This window comes from Leptopilina heterotoma, unplaced genomic scaffold (genome assembly GCF_015476425.1).
Source record: "Leptopilina heterotoma isolate Lh14 unplaced genomic scaffold, ASM1547642v1 Lhet_106, whole genome shotgun sequence".
In the NCBI taxonomy this organism is placed as follows: Eukaryota; Metazoa; Arthropoda; class Insecta; order Hymenoptera; family Figitidae; genus Leptopilina; species Leptopilina heterotoma.
Window position 1 is genome coordinate 25,431 of NW_025110823.1, and position 20,608 is coordinate 46,038.

The window sequence follows — 20,608 nt, forward strand, 5'->3', positions numbered from 1 at the left end:
ATTTTATCGTTTATCGTTTTTTTTATTTTTTAGGGGTGCCTCGCCAACTTGACGTCAAGTTAGCAAGGCAACTTTATAACAACGATAAACCAATAGCAAAAATAAATTTTTAATCATAGAAATTAGCCGTTTTTTAACCGTTAACCAACGGTCAAATCATTTTTTTTAATAATTAAAAAGTAATACATAAAAATTCATTTTTCAAAAAAATATTGAATTTTCCTTAAACATACAAAATACATTTAGAAAAATAAGCAGCAAAAATAAGAGATCAACTGATAAGTAATATAATAATTATATGATAATAACTGATAATTTCTGAGATCAACTGATTTATGCGTACAATTAACGATTAATTTTAATCGACTGATTAATACCGTCAATAGGGTTAAACTGTATTTCTCAAAATTCCTAGCCAGAATTCATAAAAAGTTTAGAAACTTTTCAGATTCGACGTAAGTGAAATAAACTAAACAAATTTTATCATACACAACTAATTTTAGAACAGCTAATGACTAATTATTGTCCATTTGATGAAACTGGGAGTGGGGTAAAAGTGTACTTCTTCGAATGCCTGGGCAGAATTTTCAGAAAATTTTAAATCTTTCCTGATTCGATGTAAGTATAATAAATTAACAGGGTGTCTAGCGTCCGGGAAAAACGGGAAAACCGGGAATTTGCCGGGAATTTATTTCGGCCGGGAAAACCCCGGGAAATTGCCGGGAAATGAAAAAAATATCCGGGAATTTTTGGAAAATTTCGCTAATTCATTAAAATCTATAAAAAAATTTCAATTTAAGGTAGTTCTCCGACTACTACTCTTTTAAAAATTAATTTTCGATAGATTTTCTTCAAATTTTGAGGAAATATTTCTTCGGGTACCCTTTAAATGTGGTAGAAATTTCAAAACATTTTTTCATGTCAAAAAACGAGATATTGTGGTTGACATTTTTTATTTTTAACATAATTGCATGGAAAAGTGAAAGTTTGAACTTAAATAAGTCAAAATTTAGCATCGCAAAGGGTTTTGAAATTTTTACCACATTTAAATGGCACCCGAAGAAACATTTCCTCAAAATTTGAAGAAAATAAATTTTTACAAGTGTAGAAGCCGGAGAACTACCTTCAGTCTTATATTTTTCAAAAATTTTAAAAAGATATATTATAGGTAGGTATATAGGCAATTTCACCTTAAATTTCAGTCCACATTTTCAATTAGGATGAAAATATATTATTGTAAATCTATTTTTTCATTTTTTATAGGTAACCTTTTTGTATTTTTTTTTTATTTTTAAAAGTAGGTAGACTTATTTTCAATTATCTATAACTCTAAAACTATTGAATTTAGAAAAATATGCCAAGAACAGGTTTAGTATTATTTTACTTATCTAATACATACCTACTTACAAATAATAAGGATAGTTTGCAAAAAATATTTTGGTCCTCTATAGAATAGAAAAATAAAGGATACGTATACCTTTTTTCTAAACGAAATAAATCCTGCCTGAATTAGTTCGGATAATTCAGTTTCCACTGTATTTAAAAAATTAATAGTATAGTCATTAATGTCTTAAAAATAAATCCGGGAATAAATTAGTTTTAGGTCCGGGAAATCCGGGATTTTGCCGGGAATTTGAAAATCATAATTCGCTAGACACCCTGAATTATAATAAACAACTTTTATTACACACAACTAATTTTACAACAGCTAATGACTAATGATTGTCTATTTGATGAAACTGGGAGTGGGGTAAAAGTGTACTTCATCGAATGCTTGGGCAGAATTTCCAGAAAATTTGAAATCTTTCCTGATTCGATGTAAGTATAATAAACAACTTTTATTGCACATAACTAATTTTACACTAAGAAAACGATTTAATAGATTCGCACAAACTTTGTTTAAATCAAACTTAAAATATCTTCACTATACAGTAATATAGTATTATTATTAGTATTATTTAGTTATGTTTAATTGAAACACATTTTTTGGTTCATTTAAAGAAATAATATGTTTAATTCAAACATAAGTTATGGTTGATTTTTAATTCTTTATAATAAACTTTTATGTTCAAATAAAACATAAAATTTTTAAATATATTTTTTTGTTTAAGGGCAGATAGGAGGCCCAAATTTTCTACTCATGAATTTTCGAAATTTGGGATTTTTAAAAAGGAGACATATTTTCAGTAGCTTATAACTTTGGAAGTATTGAGTTTAGAAAAAAGTTGTCAAAGAAACACCGAAAAAAATATTCTTGCTGTAAGCGGATTCCTCTTAATGCATACTTTTCTCTTAAATTATGGCTAAAAAATAATCCTCTTATTTTAAGAAGATTATTCTCCACTTAAGAATATTTCTCTTTAAATAAGAGAAAAATCCTCTTCGATTAAGAGTAATATTCTTAACCCCTTCGCTGTTTGGAAAAATATTCATTTTAGTGCCCCAAAATGTCCATTAAAATCTTTTAAATTGTTATATTACTTAAAAATAATAAACAAATATTTATTTATTACTTTCTCTAGTATCATTGATACCTATAGTATGTGAATAATTATATAAAAGAATTTATTTTATAATTTAAATAACAAATTTCTTTTTTTTGCTAAAACTTTCACGACCCAACGTTGGGTCGGAAACAGTTATAGCCAAACTTTTTCACGACCCACTCGTGGGTTGGAAACAGGCAACTGGTTAATTGAAGAGGATTTTTGCAAGAGGAATTTTCGTCTCTAAACAAGAATATTTTTTAATGAAAAAAATTTTGGTTTTTTTTCATCTTTTAAGTAATGTAAAATAAATTCTTTTTTTTATTTTGACATGATTAATTTTATTTTTTTTATTTATTTATTTATACCTGATAATGTACAGAAAATTATACTGAAAGTCCCGAGATAGGCCGTTTGAGTTTAAGAAGTTTAAAAAATTTTTCAAAAATCGCTTACAAATTAATTCGCTACGCTAAGAAGTGTAATTTTTTACAATTGACTGTTCAAAACTGTCTACACCCTATAATTTTTATCCGATTTGAGTGGTAAAATGAAAATTTGTAGGATATAGACAGTTTCAAACAGCCAATGTAAAAAAAATCACTGTGAAGCGTAACGTAGCCCACGAGCAACTTGCAAACAAATTTTGAAAAATTTTTTTTAATTCAGGGCTCGAACCAGTGAAAGTATTTTAAAATATGGGCTTTTCGGACCAAAATTGAAAAATTACTTACCATTTACGGGCTAATGACTAACAAAAAAACCAAGCTGAGTCAAATAAGAGAACATTTTACTTAAAACTATAAATTAAATTTTTTAATTTTAAAACAAGAAAACATGAAGATATCGATTACTCCGAGTCTTCGATTTCTAATTAAAGTCTTCGATAATAATAAAAAATGACCGAGTGATAAAATCATTTTTTATATCATAACAATAGTATATTGGTACTTAACTTTTTCAAAATTATTTTCTTCATTTTTTATTAATTAATAATTAATAATTAAATTTTTAAGTTTATTATTATGAAATTAATTTTAATATTATTTTATTATTATTATTAAAAATTAAATTATTATTTATTTTTTTTATTTTCATCATTTTCATTTATTATTTTCTAGAATTTTTAACTGAAATTCTTCTTTAAAGCAATTATTATTTTTAATAATTTTCGAAAAAGTTAAGTTAAACTTCAGTTATTCGTAAATTTTTGAATTAAATATATATTTAGCAAATAACAAATTCAAAAAAATTTTTAAAAAAATTCAAATAAAACTCTTTCAAAAAAATCATAAATGTTAGTTAAAAATATAAAAAATTTTAATTTTCAAACATTTTAAGTTTAAACCTTTTCAGAATTCAATTATTTTTAAAAATTCACGTTATAATACTTTTTTAATATTCAATTATTTTCTAAAAATTTTACTGAAATTAATTTTTAAATAAATTTTTATTAGAAAGTTCTGAGAGAATTTAATCTGTGTAAAAAATATTATTTATGAAAACAATGAAATTATTGCGAAGAAATTTATGAAAAATTTGTAAATAATTGAATTCCTGAATATTTATGAAGATAATGAAATGTTTGCGTAGAATTCTATTAAAAAAATGTTTTGAATAATTGAATTCTTTTAGAAAATTTTATTAAAATAGTAGATATTTAAAATCATTGAATTGAGGAGAATGTTTGAAAATAATTTAAATTTTGCCGAGAATTTTGTCAAAATCTTTTACAATATAAATTATATTATAAATAATATGTTATTATTAGGGTAGGGTGGGGCATTACTATTCACGGGGCGTAACTATTCTTTAGTCCTGGAGAGAAAACTATTCATCCGATTATAGTATTTTTTACACTGTATACTTGTCATGTGAAATGAACATTGTACGCCACATTTGAGCTTCTGGCGCCATCTATCATAGGAGTTAGGTACTCAAATGTGGTTTTGATATACTCGCTTACTTGTTTAGACTCATTTAGTCTGCCATTGTAAATAGTGATAAACGGTCGGAAAAATTATCGGAAAAATTATTTCTAAAGTCAAATTTAGTGCTGAACATGAATATCATAATGGATTTTTTATATTCTATTGTTCAAAAATTTTACAAGTGTTTTTTTAAAAAATGGGCGGATAGGGCGTAACTATTCGCCACTGATGACAGCGAAAACTACGAAACAGTGTATTTTTTTATGTGCTTGTTTCTAGGTTAGAATGGTAAGAAATTGGAAGAGAAAAACCAGAAAAAATCCTTCAATTAACAAATTAATTTCTATATTTTTTTTAGTATTATATCATTAATAGCTGCAAGGATACCCAGTGAGAAATTGCCAATAGACTTTAATCGGTCCAATATCGGTCCAATATTGGTTGCCGTGCTAGGCGCCGATTGACTCCCAATATTGGACCAATATGGGCTGATGCTTGGGATGTAACGGGTTCGCTAAGCATCGGTTGTTAATATTGGTCCAATATTGGCCGAATATTGGCAACCAAGAGAAAAAATTTTTTTAAATAAATTTTTTAATTAAATAATAATAATAAAAAATTAATGTTTATAATTTTTGTTTAATATATTTATTTGTTTAATTATTTATTTTTAATAATTCATGTAAATAATAAATAACACAGGCCAACAAGATTTACTTTCCAAGAATCAGATAATACTTTTTCGAAGGATTTCGACGTGCTGAATCCGAATCCGGCCTTAAAATAGACCCATCACGTCAGGTTTTCGAGATATTTTAACCTAAAAGTGCAAAAAACCTGTTTTTAGTTATATTTGATGTCATGTAACATCAAGAGATAATTTTTTATTTAAAAAGTCAATATTGCGTCTAAAAGTGCTACTCTTCCCCTTTAATATCCATTTTGAAAATTTAAAAAATCTTTATTTGTCTTTGAGTAATCGTTAATTGAAATTTTTGAGTGTGGCGAATTCTTCGAAAACTGAGTAGAAACAGACAAAACTTCGATAATAAAGCAGATTTTAACTACAAACATCTAAATTTTAATTAGTTTTGAGGATTTTCGATATAACTGAATACGAATTCGATATTAGATTCACAAAATTCAAAATGGCGCATATAATATGGCAGACGATTTATTTAAAATTGATTGTATTTTCCTTAAATATGCCATTTTGAATTCTGTCAATCTGATATCGAATTCGTATTCAGTTATCTCGAAAATCCTTAGAACTATTTAAAATTTAGATGTTTGTAGTTAAAATCTGCTTTATTATCGAAGTTTTGTCTGTTTCTACTCAGTTTTCGAAGAATTCGCCAAACTCAAAAAATTCAATGAACGATTACTCAGAGACAAATGAAGATTTTTTAAATTTTCAAAGTGGATATTAAAGGCGAAGAGTAGCACTTTTAGAAGCAATATTGACTTTTTAAATAAAAAATTATCTCTTGATGTTACATGACATCAAATATAACTAAAAACAGGTTTTTTGCACTTTAGGTTTAAATATCTCGAAAACCTGACGTGATGGGTCTATTTTAAGGCCAGATTCGAATTCAGCACGTCGAAATCCTTCGGAAAAGTATTGTCTAATTCTTGGAAAGTAAATTTAATCAAATTTTGTTGGCCTGTGTAATTCATTATTTATAAATAATTTATTATTTATAAATTATAATTATTTAAAAATGCAGCAACTATTAGGAAATAATCGAAATAGCATTCTGCAAAAAAATTCTATCATTGAAAAATCAATGATAGGCAAGATATATCCGCGTCATTAAACAGATTCGCAGATATACTCTGGTCTCGCGACGAATCTCTCGATACTTATATACACTGGAGTCGCCGTGTCAGTTGCGAGAACGGTTACAGCGTCCCTCTTGCGGCAGAGATAAGAATTGTCACGTAAACTGCTAAATCGCTTTACCGACGGCCTTATTATACCCGCAGTTTACGTGACAATTCTTATCTCTGCCGAAAGAGGGACGCTGTAACCGTTCTCGCAACTGACACGGCGACTCCAGTCAGTAGCGTAACAAGAGAGGCCGGGGCCCTGGGGCGAGTAAAGCCTTGGGGCCCACTAGTAGAAATGAAATTTGATTAACAGTGGGAAATACCAAATACACGGAAAAAAAGTACGTGAATCCTTCCTTGAAAGTGCTTGACTTTTGGATAGGACACAAAATACAAGGCTGTATCATATACTTTTTATTAGAAAATATAGAAAAGTCCTAGAGTTATTCTAGTACTAGTATGGGCAACAGTGTTTTTTAAATTTTAACGAAAAGTCATTTGTTCAGTTTTATAAAGTACGTGAAAGATTAGTTGACTGCGCTTGAAAATTCTGTAGAGCATGCGCAGTGTGCGTTGCGCGTTTCTACCCAAGGTAAATGCCAGCTGATCGTCTGTTTCCATTTGTGTTAATTTCAGATGTGAATATACTATTATTTTATGAAAAACAAATAGTGTTAATATATATTTGTCTTCAAGAATTGACTTTCAAAAAAATATTTTTTATTTTGTGTTTCTCACAAAACAGAATGTTATGTAAGTCTCAGTTTTCAGTGAAATAGCATATCTCAGAAGTTGTGAAAAATTTCACCATGTGGTATATAAGAACAATTCGATACGTACTTTTAAGTGTTAAGTGTGTGTTTATATTTAAGTTATACGCGAATATATGTGTGTGTTATAGGTTAGTTTATAAGTGTTGACGAACGTCGAAAAGTGATACAATAATTGTTCTTTGTTTGTGTGATTAATTATCCAAATATGTGAATGAATGAGTGAATTTCAGAAAAACTGTGTGAACAACAGTGGCGGAACTACCATAGGGCAAACCGGGCGAAATCCCGGGGCCTCGCGACTTTGGGGGCCCCGCGATTAAGACGATTTAAATATGAAACTTAGATTATTATTAATTTTTTAAATTATTTTATTTATTTATTATATTTATTATTATTTTTCATTTTATTAAATTATTAAATTATTATTGATATTTAATATGAAAATATTTGAAACTAAAAATCTTGTTTAAGGGGGCAGTCTGGGTCTTTTGCACGTATTTTGAAGAATTTTTTTTTCATAGTGAAATTTATTTAAAAACATTTTAAAATTTTTACATATTATTACACATATATTAAACTAAATAAAAAAAAAATTTTTCTATTTTTTTTGTTCTTAATAGCGAAGAAATGTCGACTTGAAAAAAAAATCTCGAAAATCTGGTTGACATGATATCTTTAGTCAGAACAGACGGAATTAAAAAATTCAAACGGATTAGTAAAATATAGGTAAGTGGTTACAGCCGGAACTAAAATAAAAATTTTTTATTGAAAAATAACAAAATGGCGGACTTTTTACTTTTTTAAACCTTCTTTTGCAACTAAAATTGTTTAAAAAACAGGTTAAAAATTATTTAAAAATTATGATTTTAGTTCCGGCTGTAACCACTTACCTATATTTTAATAAATCCGTTTGAATTTTTTGATTCCGTCCCTAGTAGAAAAATTTGGTGGCGCTAGTAAGGTGCCACTCTCGCACGCCATTGCGCTGTAGTGGCGCTGAGAGCATTTGAAACACTTTTGTGCTCTAGCACCTTCCTCGCATTCTGCTCGCAGTGCTAGAATGCGAACATAACAGAATGTACATAACCTCACCTGCCAAAAATTTATTGCGCGAATTAAACAATTATTCTTATATGTCATTTCATTTGATGACTTTAAGTAAAAGTATATATAAAAAACATTTACTAATTATCTGTTTACAATGGAAATTATACATATTTAAAGAATTAATTACACGTTTCGTTTTAAGTTATGGCAAGATTTTAATTCCGAAAAAGGTAACCTTTTCTTAATCCCAAGCCTAATAAAAAAATTTATTCATTATTTGCTGTATAATAATTTTTTTAATTCTGGAAATTTTAAGAATAAATAATTATTAATAATTATTAATTTTCATAAAAAATTATTTATTTCTTTACAATAACAGTTTAAAAAATAGTTACATATGTTGAACATTTTAAAATTAACCAGTTCTTTTATAATAATATTCATAATAATAATAGAATAATATATTTATTAATTTTTTTCTTTAAAGTTATTAATACTGTTTTGTAGAAAGTGAACACTTGAATTATTACATACATTTTTAAATGTAAATTTTAAATATTAATTAACAGAAACATTAAATCTTAGATTAATATGCATTTCGTATGTCGTCTTTAAGAGAATTCTTTTAAAGAAATCTATTTCTTGTTTCTTAATGCTCGAAATCCTTCCCAGTCTATAGCGTTGCTCAGAACTGAGCTTAATTTAGATAAATATTCTTGTTCTGTAAGCTTTATAGTCTTTTTTGAATAATATGCTGTTAAAAATTCTGCAACAGAATAAAAATATAATATTTGAAAAATTTGAAAAAAATTCAAATATGTAAATAACAATTAAAAACTCTTACCAAAAATACATTTAGAAAATTCAGTTATTTTGAAAACGTTTGGCCTCTTTTCTGATGGTTTCTTCGCATTGAAATGTAAAACAACATTTCTCATTAGGTAACATTTTAAAATGTTGGTTAATGTTCTAACCAAGATATCATCTTTGTCCAGTAAACTGAATAATGTAAGTTTCTAAAAATTAATTTTTTCATTAGAAATATTTTTTACTAAGATCGAAGTTTCTGTTAGCCATGAATATGTAAAGAACAAAAATAGCATTAATAAAATTTTTTACTAACAAAATCTGCTTTAAAGGCGATATTGTTTTCGAGTGTCGACTCCATTTTTTCAAAGTCTTGGATCGTTTCCAATGGTAATAATAATTTGTATTTTTCTGAGAAGTTTTGCGGTAATTCATTAGTACCACACGAGGCATCAATTCTCGTCTCCATTGCCGATACTTGTCGTTCCAACGATAATAGACTTAGATGTATAACATGTAAGCCTTTTAAAATTCGCGACAATAAAAGAAGTGGTTCCCCTAAAAATCAAGTATTAAAAAAATTTTATTTGTTGAAAAGAGTTAAAAAATCAACGGATAAATAATAATACATTTCTTAATAATTAATAAATATGCAAGTTTTTATACCTTTTTCTTTTGCAGAAGGTACTGGGTTAAAAATGTAAAGGTACTGATTTTCATCTAGTTTGGAATTACTTCCTAAAATTAATAGTAATTTTATTAGCAAAAATATATTCACAAAATATATAAAAAATTGTTTAAAAAAAATAAAAGTAGTGTATTCAGATTGACTAGCGAATTATTATTTTCAAATTTTTGGCAACTTCCAGGCTTTCAAAATGTCGATATAATAAGATTTAAAATTTTTCTAAACCTTCCTTTTTTTCGAACGTCCAAAATTGGTCAAAAAAGAATTTTTTTAAATTCATTGTGAATGAACGTTAAATTTTTACTTTATTTTTTAAAGAATTGACAGAACTAGTTATAGAAATTTCAGAATCTTTTTGGAAAATTTCTAGTTTTTCACTGTCGTACTAAATTCCCGGTTTCCCTGTTCGCTAGATACCCTATTAAACTTATATATACAATTAAATTTTAATTTTCCATAAAATTCATTACTCGGCACTAATTTCGGCTGCTTCGGAATTTCAGTTCGACCAATCATGATTTCTTGCGTTTTCGATGGTTTTGAAGATCCAGATTTTGGTTCAATTGCATACTGTTCTGTTATAAATAAATTTTGTTCAACTCTACTCATCGACATTGATTCCAACTCATCAGTGGAGTTATGCAGTTTATTAATACCTGTAATGTAATGTTTTTAAAATTAATTAATTAAGACGAATAAAACAATAGACTTAAAAAAGAAAACATAAAGAATGTAGATAAAACTGTAAAAAAACATATAAATATGTCAGCGTAATATTATATATACTTGTTTTTCTCTCCTTATAATTTTGAGAATATTCATTATTTTGTTCAGTTGCAATTATGTTGTTGGTATTGAATAGTCCTTTAACATAATTCCTTGAAACTGATGTTTCGCTGTCTTCTGAGTCGGTATATATATATTGTCTTGATTTGGAAGAATCTTTATTTGTTTTCGGCATTTTTTGCTCACCAACAATCGAGTCACCGTTATTTTTAAAATCAATAAGATCTAAATTTTCATGTTTCTAGTATTAATAAAATAAAAGAAATGTTACTCTAAATTATTAAAACATATTCAAAAAAAAATATACCGGCATTTCTCTTCCTAAAAGCTTTTGAATCACTTTCGGATTGTTCGTTTGACGAAATATTTTTAATCACTTGTTCACTGCTATCCATGGAGATTAAATCTACAAATTGAATATAAATTACAGAAATTAAAAAATTGCAACAAGAAATAAAGTATGTCCTAATCATACCAGTAGAAATTTCTCCTTTTTCCTTTAGGACTTTTGATATCTTGTCATTTTCATCTTTCCGCCTAATTTCTAAATTATCCATTGATTCATCGGTATTTTGCAAGTCAAAAGTATCTGTAATGTAATAAATTTATATTATGTTTTATTACATATATATATATATTTTTTTTTTTAATAAATAAATAAATAGCAATATAACATAGAATATGTCCTGATATTACCAGTAAAAGTTTCTTCTTTTTCCTTTGAGACGTTTGGCATCTTCTGCTCTGATTTAAATATGCGTTTTTCTTTTTTAATTTGGTGATTTATTTCTAAATCATCCCTTGATTCATCGCTATTATGCAAGTCATTAATTTCTGTAATATAATATTTTTATATTACATTTAATATGTGTTTAATTAAATAGCCATAGAAAATTGAAAATGTGTTCTGATCTTACCGGTAAAGATTTTTTTTGTTTTCTGTGTCTCTTTTAGTGTTTTCGTTTTTAGTTTAGAGAGGCGTTTTTCCTTTTTAACTATTGGCTTTATTTCTAAGTCATCTACTGACTCATCGCTGTCTTTCAAGCCATTAGCATCTGTAATTTAATATTTTTAATTTTAATGGAATAAAAGCAATTACGAATTAAATTATTAGAAACAAAACATAAAAACGGTCAAATATTATGTACCTATTTTTCTCTTCTTAAATCTTTGTAAATTCTTTTTATCTCCTTTCCTTGAAACTGAAGCACCGCTGCTGTCTGAGTCGTTTGAATCTACAAATTAAATGAAAATTAATTAAAAGTAATAAAAAAATACCAAGAAAAAATATAAAATGTTAGGATCCTACCTGTTAGGTTACTATCGCTGTCTTGCAATCCATCATGTTCTGTAAATTAAAATTAATAAATTTAGTACAATTTATTAATTTAATTAAAAAATTTTTACATCACTAAAAAAAACTAAAGATAAAATAATTCATTGTATCAGTATAATATTATTTACCGTTTTCTTTGATTGTAAATTTTTGTGTAAGTTTAATAGTTGGAACATTGAAAACAGTTTTCTCTACTTCTGGTTCCACTTTAATTTTTTTGCTCCTATATGTTCGCTTTGTAGCTTCTACTTTCCGATCAACATTGTCATCTGTCGTATATGCAAATTCTTGTTTGTTAAGTACTTTTAATCTTTTTTGGCTTTCGGCAAATGTTTCTAAAAATTTTACATTTAGTTTTAAAAATTAAAGACATTATAATAATAATTATAATTATAAATTAATTAAATTAAATTAATTAATTATTATAATTATATTAACTGAAGACCTCGGATCGACTTTCAGGCGCAAAAATTTACTTTAATCGATTGAAGATAAAAAAAAGTTCGAAAAAGTCGTTTATTTCGGATTTAAGTATTTACATCAAATTTTCCATTTCCTTCATGTTTAACTAATTTTTCAATTCAATTATTCAAAAATTAAATAATTTTGTTAAATACAAAAATTTAAATACTCGTTTATTTTTTCACAAGAATTTCAAAAATTTTCAAAATTTTACATCAAACATTCTAAAAGTTATAACTATATTTCTAAAAATTAAAACTGCAATTCTTTAAAAAATAATTATATTTACTTTAATTAATCTTTTCTTCTGAATTAAATATTTCTAATAATTTTTTAAAACATTTTCGAGAATTAAATTACTTATATACAGAAGTTTAATATTTTTATAATAATCTTAACTGTAACAATTTTTGAATATAATTGATTTTTTAAAAATTATATTTAATATTTTGATTATTCAATTTTACTAAAATCATTCATAGACAATTAACTATCTTTAACAATTTCTGCAGATAATTAAAATGTTATTTTTTAAAAATAATTGAATTTTTTATGTGCATAAAAAATTTAATAAGTTAATCAGGTTTTTGAAGATTTATATTAATTACAAATTTACAAAATAATTGTTTTCTTCAACATTTCATTAAAACTTCTAGCTATTAGATTTTTAAAAAAATTTTAATGTAATTATTTTTTGTGAATATTCAACATTTTCGGAAATATATCATTGGAAACATCGAAGAATTGATTTAAAAATGTTGAAAATAATTAAAATTCAAATTCAAATCAATAACAAAATTCTAAGAATGACTTTTTCGAAATAATTTCTTAGTATGCTTTTTTAAAACAAATTTTTATTTCTCATTAAAATTTTGGAGAATTTAATTATTTTCAAAATTTGCAATTAAATTTCTTTAAAAAATTGAATTTTAATAATTGTAATAAATTACTTGAAAAAAACTATTATTTTCAATTAATTTTAGAAAATTTCAATTATTCCAAATTGTTAAATAATTTGTCTAATTTAAAAAAGTCGTATTTTTTTATAATAGTCGAAAATAGTCAAAAAAGCTATAATATCCGAGGCCTGCAATTGGAGCATTTACCCTATTCTGTTTTTTTCTTCTGTGTAAAAAACTTACTTGCATTCCCTTGAAAATTTATAGGGTATTCTGGCCATACTTCCGGAGCTTCAGAGAGAGATTTCAATAATTTATTTAAATTTCTTCTGCAGCTTGCGTCGTACGGAGGTGGAGGAAATTTAGATAAATATTGTTTGCTTTTAAAATTGTACCGAATCCATGAAGAAAGCACGACGTCTACAAGTTTACGACCACTTTCATCAGTGAAACCCACAAACGATATTAATCGATAAACCGAATCATCATTTTCAATATTTTCACCATTGTCGCCTACGATAAAATAATAAGGAACGTAATTAGAAAATTTGAGCATAAAATCGTTTTACTTGAGTATTATATATTCTTTTAACAAATCAGGCGACTTTAAAAACATAACCTAAAAATGTAAATCCACTTACCTGTTGCTGTCTCAAACATCTTTGATGACAGTTGTACAGAATATATTTGAAGAATTTGAAACTATTAATTAATAAAATCGCTTTCTAAAAGTTCACATTAAAACGACGCAGAACGATGACACAAAAAACCACGAGTTTGCTTTTCAAATTATTGTTTGGTTTTGTTTTAAGGCTATGTCCAAGTTGTGAAATGTAAACAAACCAAAAGGTTACTACACCAGCACTAAAAACGCAATTTTGCGACAGCCAATTCTCCCACAAAAAATAACATTTTTACACTTTCTTTAGGAAAATGAAAAATTAGAGTATCAAAGTTTCCAAAAAAATCATTTTTGAATATAAGCAATAAAAAGCAATTAGTAAAATAACTAATTATAATGACCTGTAAAATGGCATTTTTGACGCATCGCGAAAAATAAACTGTTTGAGTATATCAACCGCACGGATGATGAAGAAGTTCTATGTCAGCGATTGGACCTTCAACATGTGGAAGGGTAAATTTTTCCCTTTCCTCCTTGAAATTACAAGAGAAAGGGTAAAAACTTCTTCATCGTCCGTGCGGTTGATATAGTCAAACAGTTTAATTTTTCGCGACGTGAACTCTGTTGCTCGCTGCGCGTGCGCAGACCGTACCAAGGTCGCAATGACATCACCATGCAAAAAGGCACATTTTTTTTTTGACTGAATCTCAGTGGTTTTCTCATTTTTTCAGTTATTCAAAGTTTAGTAACCAAATTCGTTACTTTAGTTCACCATTTCAATAAAGAAAATATGAATTTATATTTATTTACGGAAATGGGAACGGCGAAAAAATGCTTCACTATTCGGTCTATAATGAAGCATTTTTTCGCGGTTCCCATTTGCGTAAATAAATATAAATTCACATTTTCTTTATGGAAATGGCGAACTAAAGTATCGAATTTGGTAACTACACCTTGCATAGCTGAAAAAATGAGAAAACCACTGAGTATCATTCAAAACCAAAACTAAGAATGCATTGACATCACCATGCAAAAGGCACATTTTGTTTTCTACTGAAACTTAGTTATTTTCTTATTTTTTTCAGCTATGCAAGGTGTAGTTACCAAATTCGATACTTTAGTTCGCCATTTCCATAAAGAAAATGTGAATTTATATTTATTTACGCAAATGCGAACAGCGAAAAAATGCCCTATTATAGACCGAATAGTGAAGCATTTTTTCGCGGTTCCCATTTGCGTAAATAAATATAAATTCACATTTTCTTTATGGAAATGGCGAACTAAAGTATCGAATTTGGTAACTAAACTTTGAATAACTGAAAAAATGAGAAAACCACTGAGATTCAGTCAAAAAAAAAATGTGCCTTTTTGCATGGTCATGTCATTGCGACCTTGGTACGGTCTGCGCACGCGCAGCGAGCAACAGAGTTCACGTCGCGAAAAATTAAACTGTTTGACTATATCAACCGCACGGACGATGAAGAAGTTTTTACCCTTTCTCTTGTAATTTCAAGGAGGAAAGGGAAAAATTTCCCTTTCCACATGTTGAAGGTCCAATCGCTGACATAAGACTTCTTCATCATCCGTGCGGTTGATATACTCAAACAGTTTATTTTTCGCGACGTGTCAAAAATGCCATTTTACAGGTCATTTTATTTAGTTATTTTACTAATTGCTTTTTATTGCTCATAGCCAAAAATGATATTTTTGGACATTTTGAAACTCTAATTTTCCATTTTTGTAGAAAAAGTGTAAAATTGTTATTTTTTGTGGGAGAATTGGCTGTCGAAAAATTGCGATTTTAGTGCTGGTATAGTAACCTTTTGGTTTGTTTACATTTCACAACTTGGACATAGCCTTAATGATAATTCAAATGCGCTTGCGCCACAATCTAGTGAGAGTGACGGAGAAAATTCTTGGCGGGAACATTTTTCAAATAGTTTGCTCTCCTTACTCTAAAGCGACTTTAAACAAGTGTATAATAAGAGTATTTTATGCAGTAAGTTTGCATTATTATTTAAAAACAATTTTCAAATAACATGCAATGTTAAATTGAAAAGAAACAAAAGCAATTAGTAAATTTAGTTTGTACGGTAAATTAAGAAACAAATTTTAAATTCAATCGCTATTCGACTATAAATAATAAAGAAATATTTTTATAAATTTAATAGAACATAGAATAGTAAAATTAAATGCCATAAATTATGTGAATAATTAGTTAAAAAATAATTATTAGGTTATTATAATAAATAGAAATTTTAATAAATATTAATATTTAATAGACAAAAAATTTAAAATTTAAATAAAAGAAATTAATATTAAATGAAGGTTTAGAAATTTTAATAAGACGTTTTTATAATTTTTTTACATATAATGAATGCCATACAAACTGATGAATTTATACTGAACAAATTAAATTTAAAAAATTGATTGTAAATTTAGTGATGAAGGAGAGGTACAACGAAATAGCGCTTAATTCCGTCTAGTTTTAAAGCCATGCTGATTTTCATAGCTTTCACTTCTATCGCCTGAAGAAAATAACTTCTCAATCTTTTTCCACGTTCTCTTTCTATCTCCCACATGTCCAAAATACTGGAATCGAAGGGATAATCAAACAGGGGTGATTTTTTTTTAAAAACAAATCCATCGATTTGGATTCCATACCGAGTTTCTCTAATTTTTCTAATTTGAAGAAATTTTTTGTTTTTTAGCATAACAACATTATCTGGTTCTTTAGTCGTAAATGTATACTCTTTGTATTTTATTTTTAATATATTTGATTTTTTCTTTTTGAGAATTTGTATCTCTGGAGGTCGATTTGCTTTTTTGTCATTGACAGATTTTTCTTCAAACATTCTTCTGCAGACTTGAGCCAACGGTCTGTTTGGAGTTCTTATTTTTCTTTTTAATGTTCCCAAAAAATTTTCAAATACAAAAGCTGAAATTCTGTTGAGACTGCACTTCATATACCACACATCATCAGCCAGATGAATTAAATTGTGGGAGTTTATCGTCAATGTATATTTACCATAGAAATGTTTTAAGCCTTCGAAAAAAGCCCTCAGATATTCTTTAGCAAAACGATTGTAGATTAAACATAGTCTATCAGAGCATAAAATTCTACAACCTGCGTGTAAAAGGAGAAAATGCTTATACAATCGAGGTCGAAGTACATTTTTTAAAATTATTGGTCCGCAGTAAATTAAAAAAAAATAAAATTGTGTAGCTTTCCATTTTGAATACTTTCTTAACAGCCCCAACTTTCGTTGGAACTCGCAAGGTATTTGCGGTTCCAGGATCAAAATTCTATCTGATAAAATATCTTTCATTTTTACGTCCAATCGTGTATTTAAATTGCCACTCATCCATATTTCAATTAATTTTTTCATCATTCCGAGGCAGCATAGATGCATAAAGTCAAGTACAAACTGGAAAACCATGTCAATTTTAGGTTTAACTTTTAGCAATTTTGATAGACCATTGTGATGTTGAGGTTGCTCTTGTTGTCGAAATGATTCGTCGGATCGTTCCTTGCAATCTCTTGATGGGAAAACAGTACTTCCAACATCTTTTTTCGTTCCTTTTACAATGCATCTCTCACAAGCGAATTTTCCGTGATGTCCAACAGTATTTTTACAAAATGCCCTGGCTGGCGTATCGCAAATGAAACACTTTATTTTTACTAAAAAATGGTGTCCCGAAACGTTAATCCCATTTTCTAATACATCATTCGCTTCACTTACAAACTGTTTGAAATAGATTTGAGTACTTTCAGGTTTTGACTTTCCAGAAAAAATTGACACCGGAAAAGGTGCGTAGATGTCCGAATCAGAATACACATGACAAAGAAGAGGCCAAAAAGATGTATCACCAGAATCTGAAAGTGGAATGCCATCAACAGACAATTTTAACTCTATTTCCTTGCTTGGATGCAATTCAGGGTTAATAGTATCTTCTAAGCCTTTTTTCAAACCGAAATACGCAAATTCTCCTGGATTGCCTTCAGCGTCATTCATTTTTTCGATTTCGTACTTAGCTTCCGTTGTTTTCAAAAATGTTTTTGATGATTTTGGCAAGTCAGTTAATAATCTACGTCTTAAAATGTGCAACAACTTATCCAATTTGTTTTGGTCTATTTTTTCTTCGATGGCCCAGGTACGAAGGCGGAGAATGTCGAGTTGATCTTGATTTACATCACTATCATCGTCATCACCATCATCATCAGAATCATCATCATCATCATCGTCATCAGAATTGCTACTAAAATTGCTATTACTGTCATCGATATTTATCTCTTCTTCAGATCTTCGTGGAAAATTCTTTCTACAGTCATTCACTGGAATCTCATTGTTTCCTATAGAGCGTAGTATTTCACCTAAATAATAACAATTATTTAAATAAATAAAAACAATTTTTTAAATAGTGATTTTTTATTTTGATTCATTAAAAAATTGTACATTTTATTAATAATTGGTGGTTATTTGTTGTGGCCTTTGGTCAAGAAATGAGAAAATGTTTATATTATGTATATAATATTAATTATATACATAATATACATATATACATTATATACATATTTATTATATTATTATTATTATTTTATTAATGTTTCTAAATGTGTTAAAAAATATTTTATAATCATCTGTACTCTACTTTAAAAATTTTATACCACCTTATTACGAAAAGAAAATGTGAATAAATAACAACAAATTATGATACATATTTTTGAATATTCCTTAACCGAGTTTTTGAGAAAAATATTTTGACGACCAAAAAATTTTGTCTTAAGAATTTGTCGTATTGCACTTTTTTGGTTTCAAAATACAAATTAGTCTTACCGTCTGAAGAACTTTCATTATTTGCAAAATTATCGTTGTCCGACGATGAATTAGAATCGCTTCTTCGATAATTTTTAGCTTTAGATATAGCTCTATATTTTCTCGTGCGAATTGTGTTTTTATTCCGCTTTCGTTTTTTATTTTCCATTGTGATGAATCTTAAAACAATAAATTAATGTTTACTAAACAGATCAAAATATACATAATTAAAAAACGTTAATCCTTACTTAAATATAAAAGATATTGTGTAACGCAAACTCTAATTTAATTTTTACATCACACTTGTTAAACTTGTGGAATTATATATACATATTAGTTTATGAAAATTATCTCCCAAAGTCTAAATTATTATTAAAAAATCACTTATAATTTAATTGCAAAAGTTAAGTTCTTATTTAAAACCAATAAAACTGTTCTGACAGGTCAATTAAAAATAAAGAAAACATAAATCCAGTTTGAGGTTATGTTTTCTATTTTGAATTTAGAGAAATTAATATGTTTAATTCATCAAAAGTATTTATTGTTATTCTTGGTGATAAATTGTTAGATTAATTACTTAAAATATTTTTAAAAATTTCCTTAGAGGATGAATAAAACATTCACAAACTAAAAATTATTTTATAAATATGTATATGAATTAACGAAAGACCAAGAAATTTTTAATACATTATTAATCTATATTTAAATTTAATAAAAATTACAAATATATAAATACTTACATTTCCTTACTATTATTGTTTTAAAATGCCACAATATTAAATAAACATGTTTGTAAACTCCAAACGAAACAAAAAAACAAACACCGTTGACACTTTATGCAACAGCGATATTTGTGGTTATGTTGCATTCTAGCAGAAAGTGCTCGCGCCATGCAAGGCGCTAGAAGACGTCGGCGAGATAAACTGCCATACAAATTCCAGTGGTGGCGCTAGCATATATCTAGGCTTCCATTAAATTTTTCTACCTGGGGTCTGTTCTGACTGAAGATTATCATGTCAACCAGATTTTCGAGATTTTTTTTTCAAGTCGACATTTCTTCGCTATTAAGAACAAAAAAAATAGAAAATTTTTTTTTTTATTTAGTTTAATATATGTGTAATAATATGTAAAAATTTTAAAATGTTTTTAAATAAATTTCACTATGAAAAAAAAATTCTTCAAAATACGTGCAAAAGACCCAGAATGCCCCCTTAAATAAATTCTAAAGATAAAATTTTTACTTTAATAAATATTGTAATCATTCTATTGTCAAATTGTTATAATAAATTATACTAAAATTTTTACTTATGACTTTGAGTAAATATACTTTAAGCTTGTTATCTAGTCTCAATATTCTTCCTTAAATATTTCTTACGACTAGAAAAACTTAATAAATGTTTTGAAAGAGAATCAGGAGTAATTTTATTATTGCTGTAAGGTACACGGAAAAAAAAGTACGTGAAATTTTCATTGACTCGATACTTGCGACTTTTGGATACGACACAAAATACTGAAAACAGTCTTGTACTTTTGCATGAGAGTTTCAAAAGCAGTCAATGAAAATTTCTAGTACCTTGCTTGAGAATTTCATTGACTTTCAAAAAAATTGTAAAATAAAAAAAATAATTTCCACTTGTTCACACAGTTTTTCTGAAATTCACTCATTCATTCACATATTTGGATAATTAATCACACAAACAAAGAACAATTATTGTATCACTTTTCGACGTTCGTCAACACTTATAAACTAACCTATAACACACACATATATTCGCGTATAACTTAAATATAAACACACACTTAACACTTAAAAGTACGTATCGAATTGTTCTTATATACCACATGGTGAAATTTTTCACAACTTCTGAGATATGCTATTTCACTGAAAACTGAGACTTACATAACATTCTGTTTTGTGAGAAACACAAAATAAAAAATATTTTTTTGAAAGTCAATTCTTGAAGACAAATATATATTAACACTATTTGTTTTTCATAAAATAATAGTATATTCACATCTGAAATTAACACAAATGGAAACAGACGATCAGCTGGCATTTACCTTGGGTAGAAACGCGCAACGCACACTGCGCATGCTCTACAGAATTTTCAAGCGCAGTCA

At 27.3% G+C, this 20,608-nt stretch overlaps 3 protein-coding genes across 3 annotated transcripts; all 3 read right to left on the minus strand.

Moving 5' to 3' along the window:
- Positions 1–9,867: 9,867 nt before the first annotated feature.
- On the minus strand, positions 9,868–10,882 carry LOC122502169. The gene is made up of 3 exons (XM_043612097.1): positions 10,659–10,882; positions 10,352–10,576; positions 9,868–10,221 (listed from the first exon to the last, which is right to left on the minus strand). Exons 1-3 carry the CDS (start codon positions 10,822–10,824, stop codon positions 9,932–9,934), a joined length of 681 nt encoding a protein of 226 aa, XP_043468032.1. The 5' UTR covers positions 10,825–10,882; the 3' UTR covers positions 9,868–9,931.
- A 213-nt stretch (positions 10,883–11,095) lies between these two features.
- LOC122502176 lies at positions 11,096–13,854 on the minus strand. Its single transcript, XM_043612103.1, has 5 exons — positions 13,292–13,854; positions 11,816–12,022; positions 11,661–11,699; positions 11,269–11,586; positions 11,096–11,185 (listed from the first exon to the last, which is right to left on the minus strand). The coding sequence occupies exons 1-4, from the start codon at positions 13,602–13,604 to the stop codon at positions 11,492–11,494; spliced, it is 654 nt and encodes a 217-aa protein (XP_043468038.1). The 5' UTR covers positions 13,605–13,854; the 3' UTR covers positions 11,096–11,185; positions 11,269–11,491.
- A 2,191-nt stretch (positions 13,855–16,045) lies between these two features.
- Positions 16,046–19,471, minus strand: LOC122502137. Its single transcript, XM_043612051.1, has 3 exons — positions 19,228–19,471; positions 18,509–18,666; positions 16,046–18,045 (listed from the first exon to the last, which is right to left on the minus strand). Exons 2-3 carry the CDS (start codon positions 18,654–18,656, stop codon positions 16,109–16,111), a joined length of 2,085 nt encoding a protein of 694 aa, XP_043467986.1. The 5' UTR covers positions 18,657–18,666; positions 19,228–19,471; the 3' UTR covers positions 16,046–16,108.
- Positions 19,472–20,608: the final 1,137 nt, after the last annotated feature.

Coding starts and splice junctions, on each gene's coding strand:
- LOC122502169 (XM_043612097.1), bottom strand. CDS start 10,824: ATGATTAGGACATACTTTATTTCTTGTTGCAATTTTTTAATTTCTGTA. Junction 10,577..10,658: donor TTTTAGGAAGAGAAATGCCG/GTATATTTTTTT, acceptor ATGAAAATTTAG/ATCTTATTGATTTTAAAAAT. Junction 10,222..10,351: donor TTATAAGGAGAGAAAAACAA/GTATATATAATA, acceptor ATTACATTACAG/GTATTAATAAACTGCATAAC.
- LOC122502176 (XM_043612103.1), bottom strand. CDS start 13,604: ATGCTCAAATTTTCTAATTACGTTCCTTATTATTTTATCGTAGGCGAC. Junction 11,700..11,815: donor ATTTACAATCAAAGAAAACG/GTAAATAATATT, acceptor TTTAATTTACAG/AACATGATGGATTGCAAGAC. Junction 11,587..11,660: donor CAGCGATAGTAACCTAACAG/GTAGGATCCTAA, acceptor TTTAATTTGTAG/ATTCAAACGACTCAGACAGC.
- LOC122502137 (XM_043612051.1), bottom strand. CDS start 18,656: ATGGAAAATAAAAAACGAAAGCGGAATAAAAACACAATTCGCACGAGA. Junction 18,046..18,508: donor TAATGAAAGTTCTTCAGACG/GTAAGACTAATT, acceptor GTTATTATTTAG/GTGAAATACTACGCTCTATA.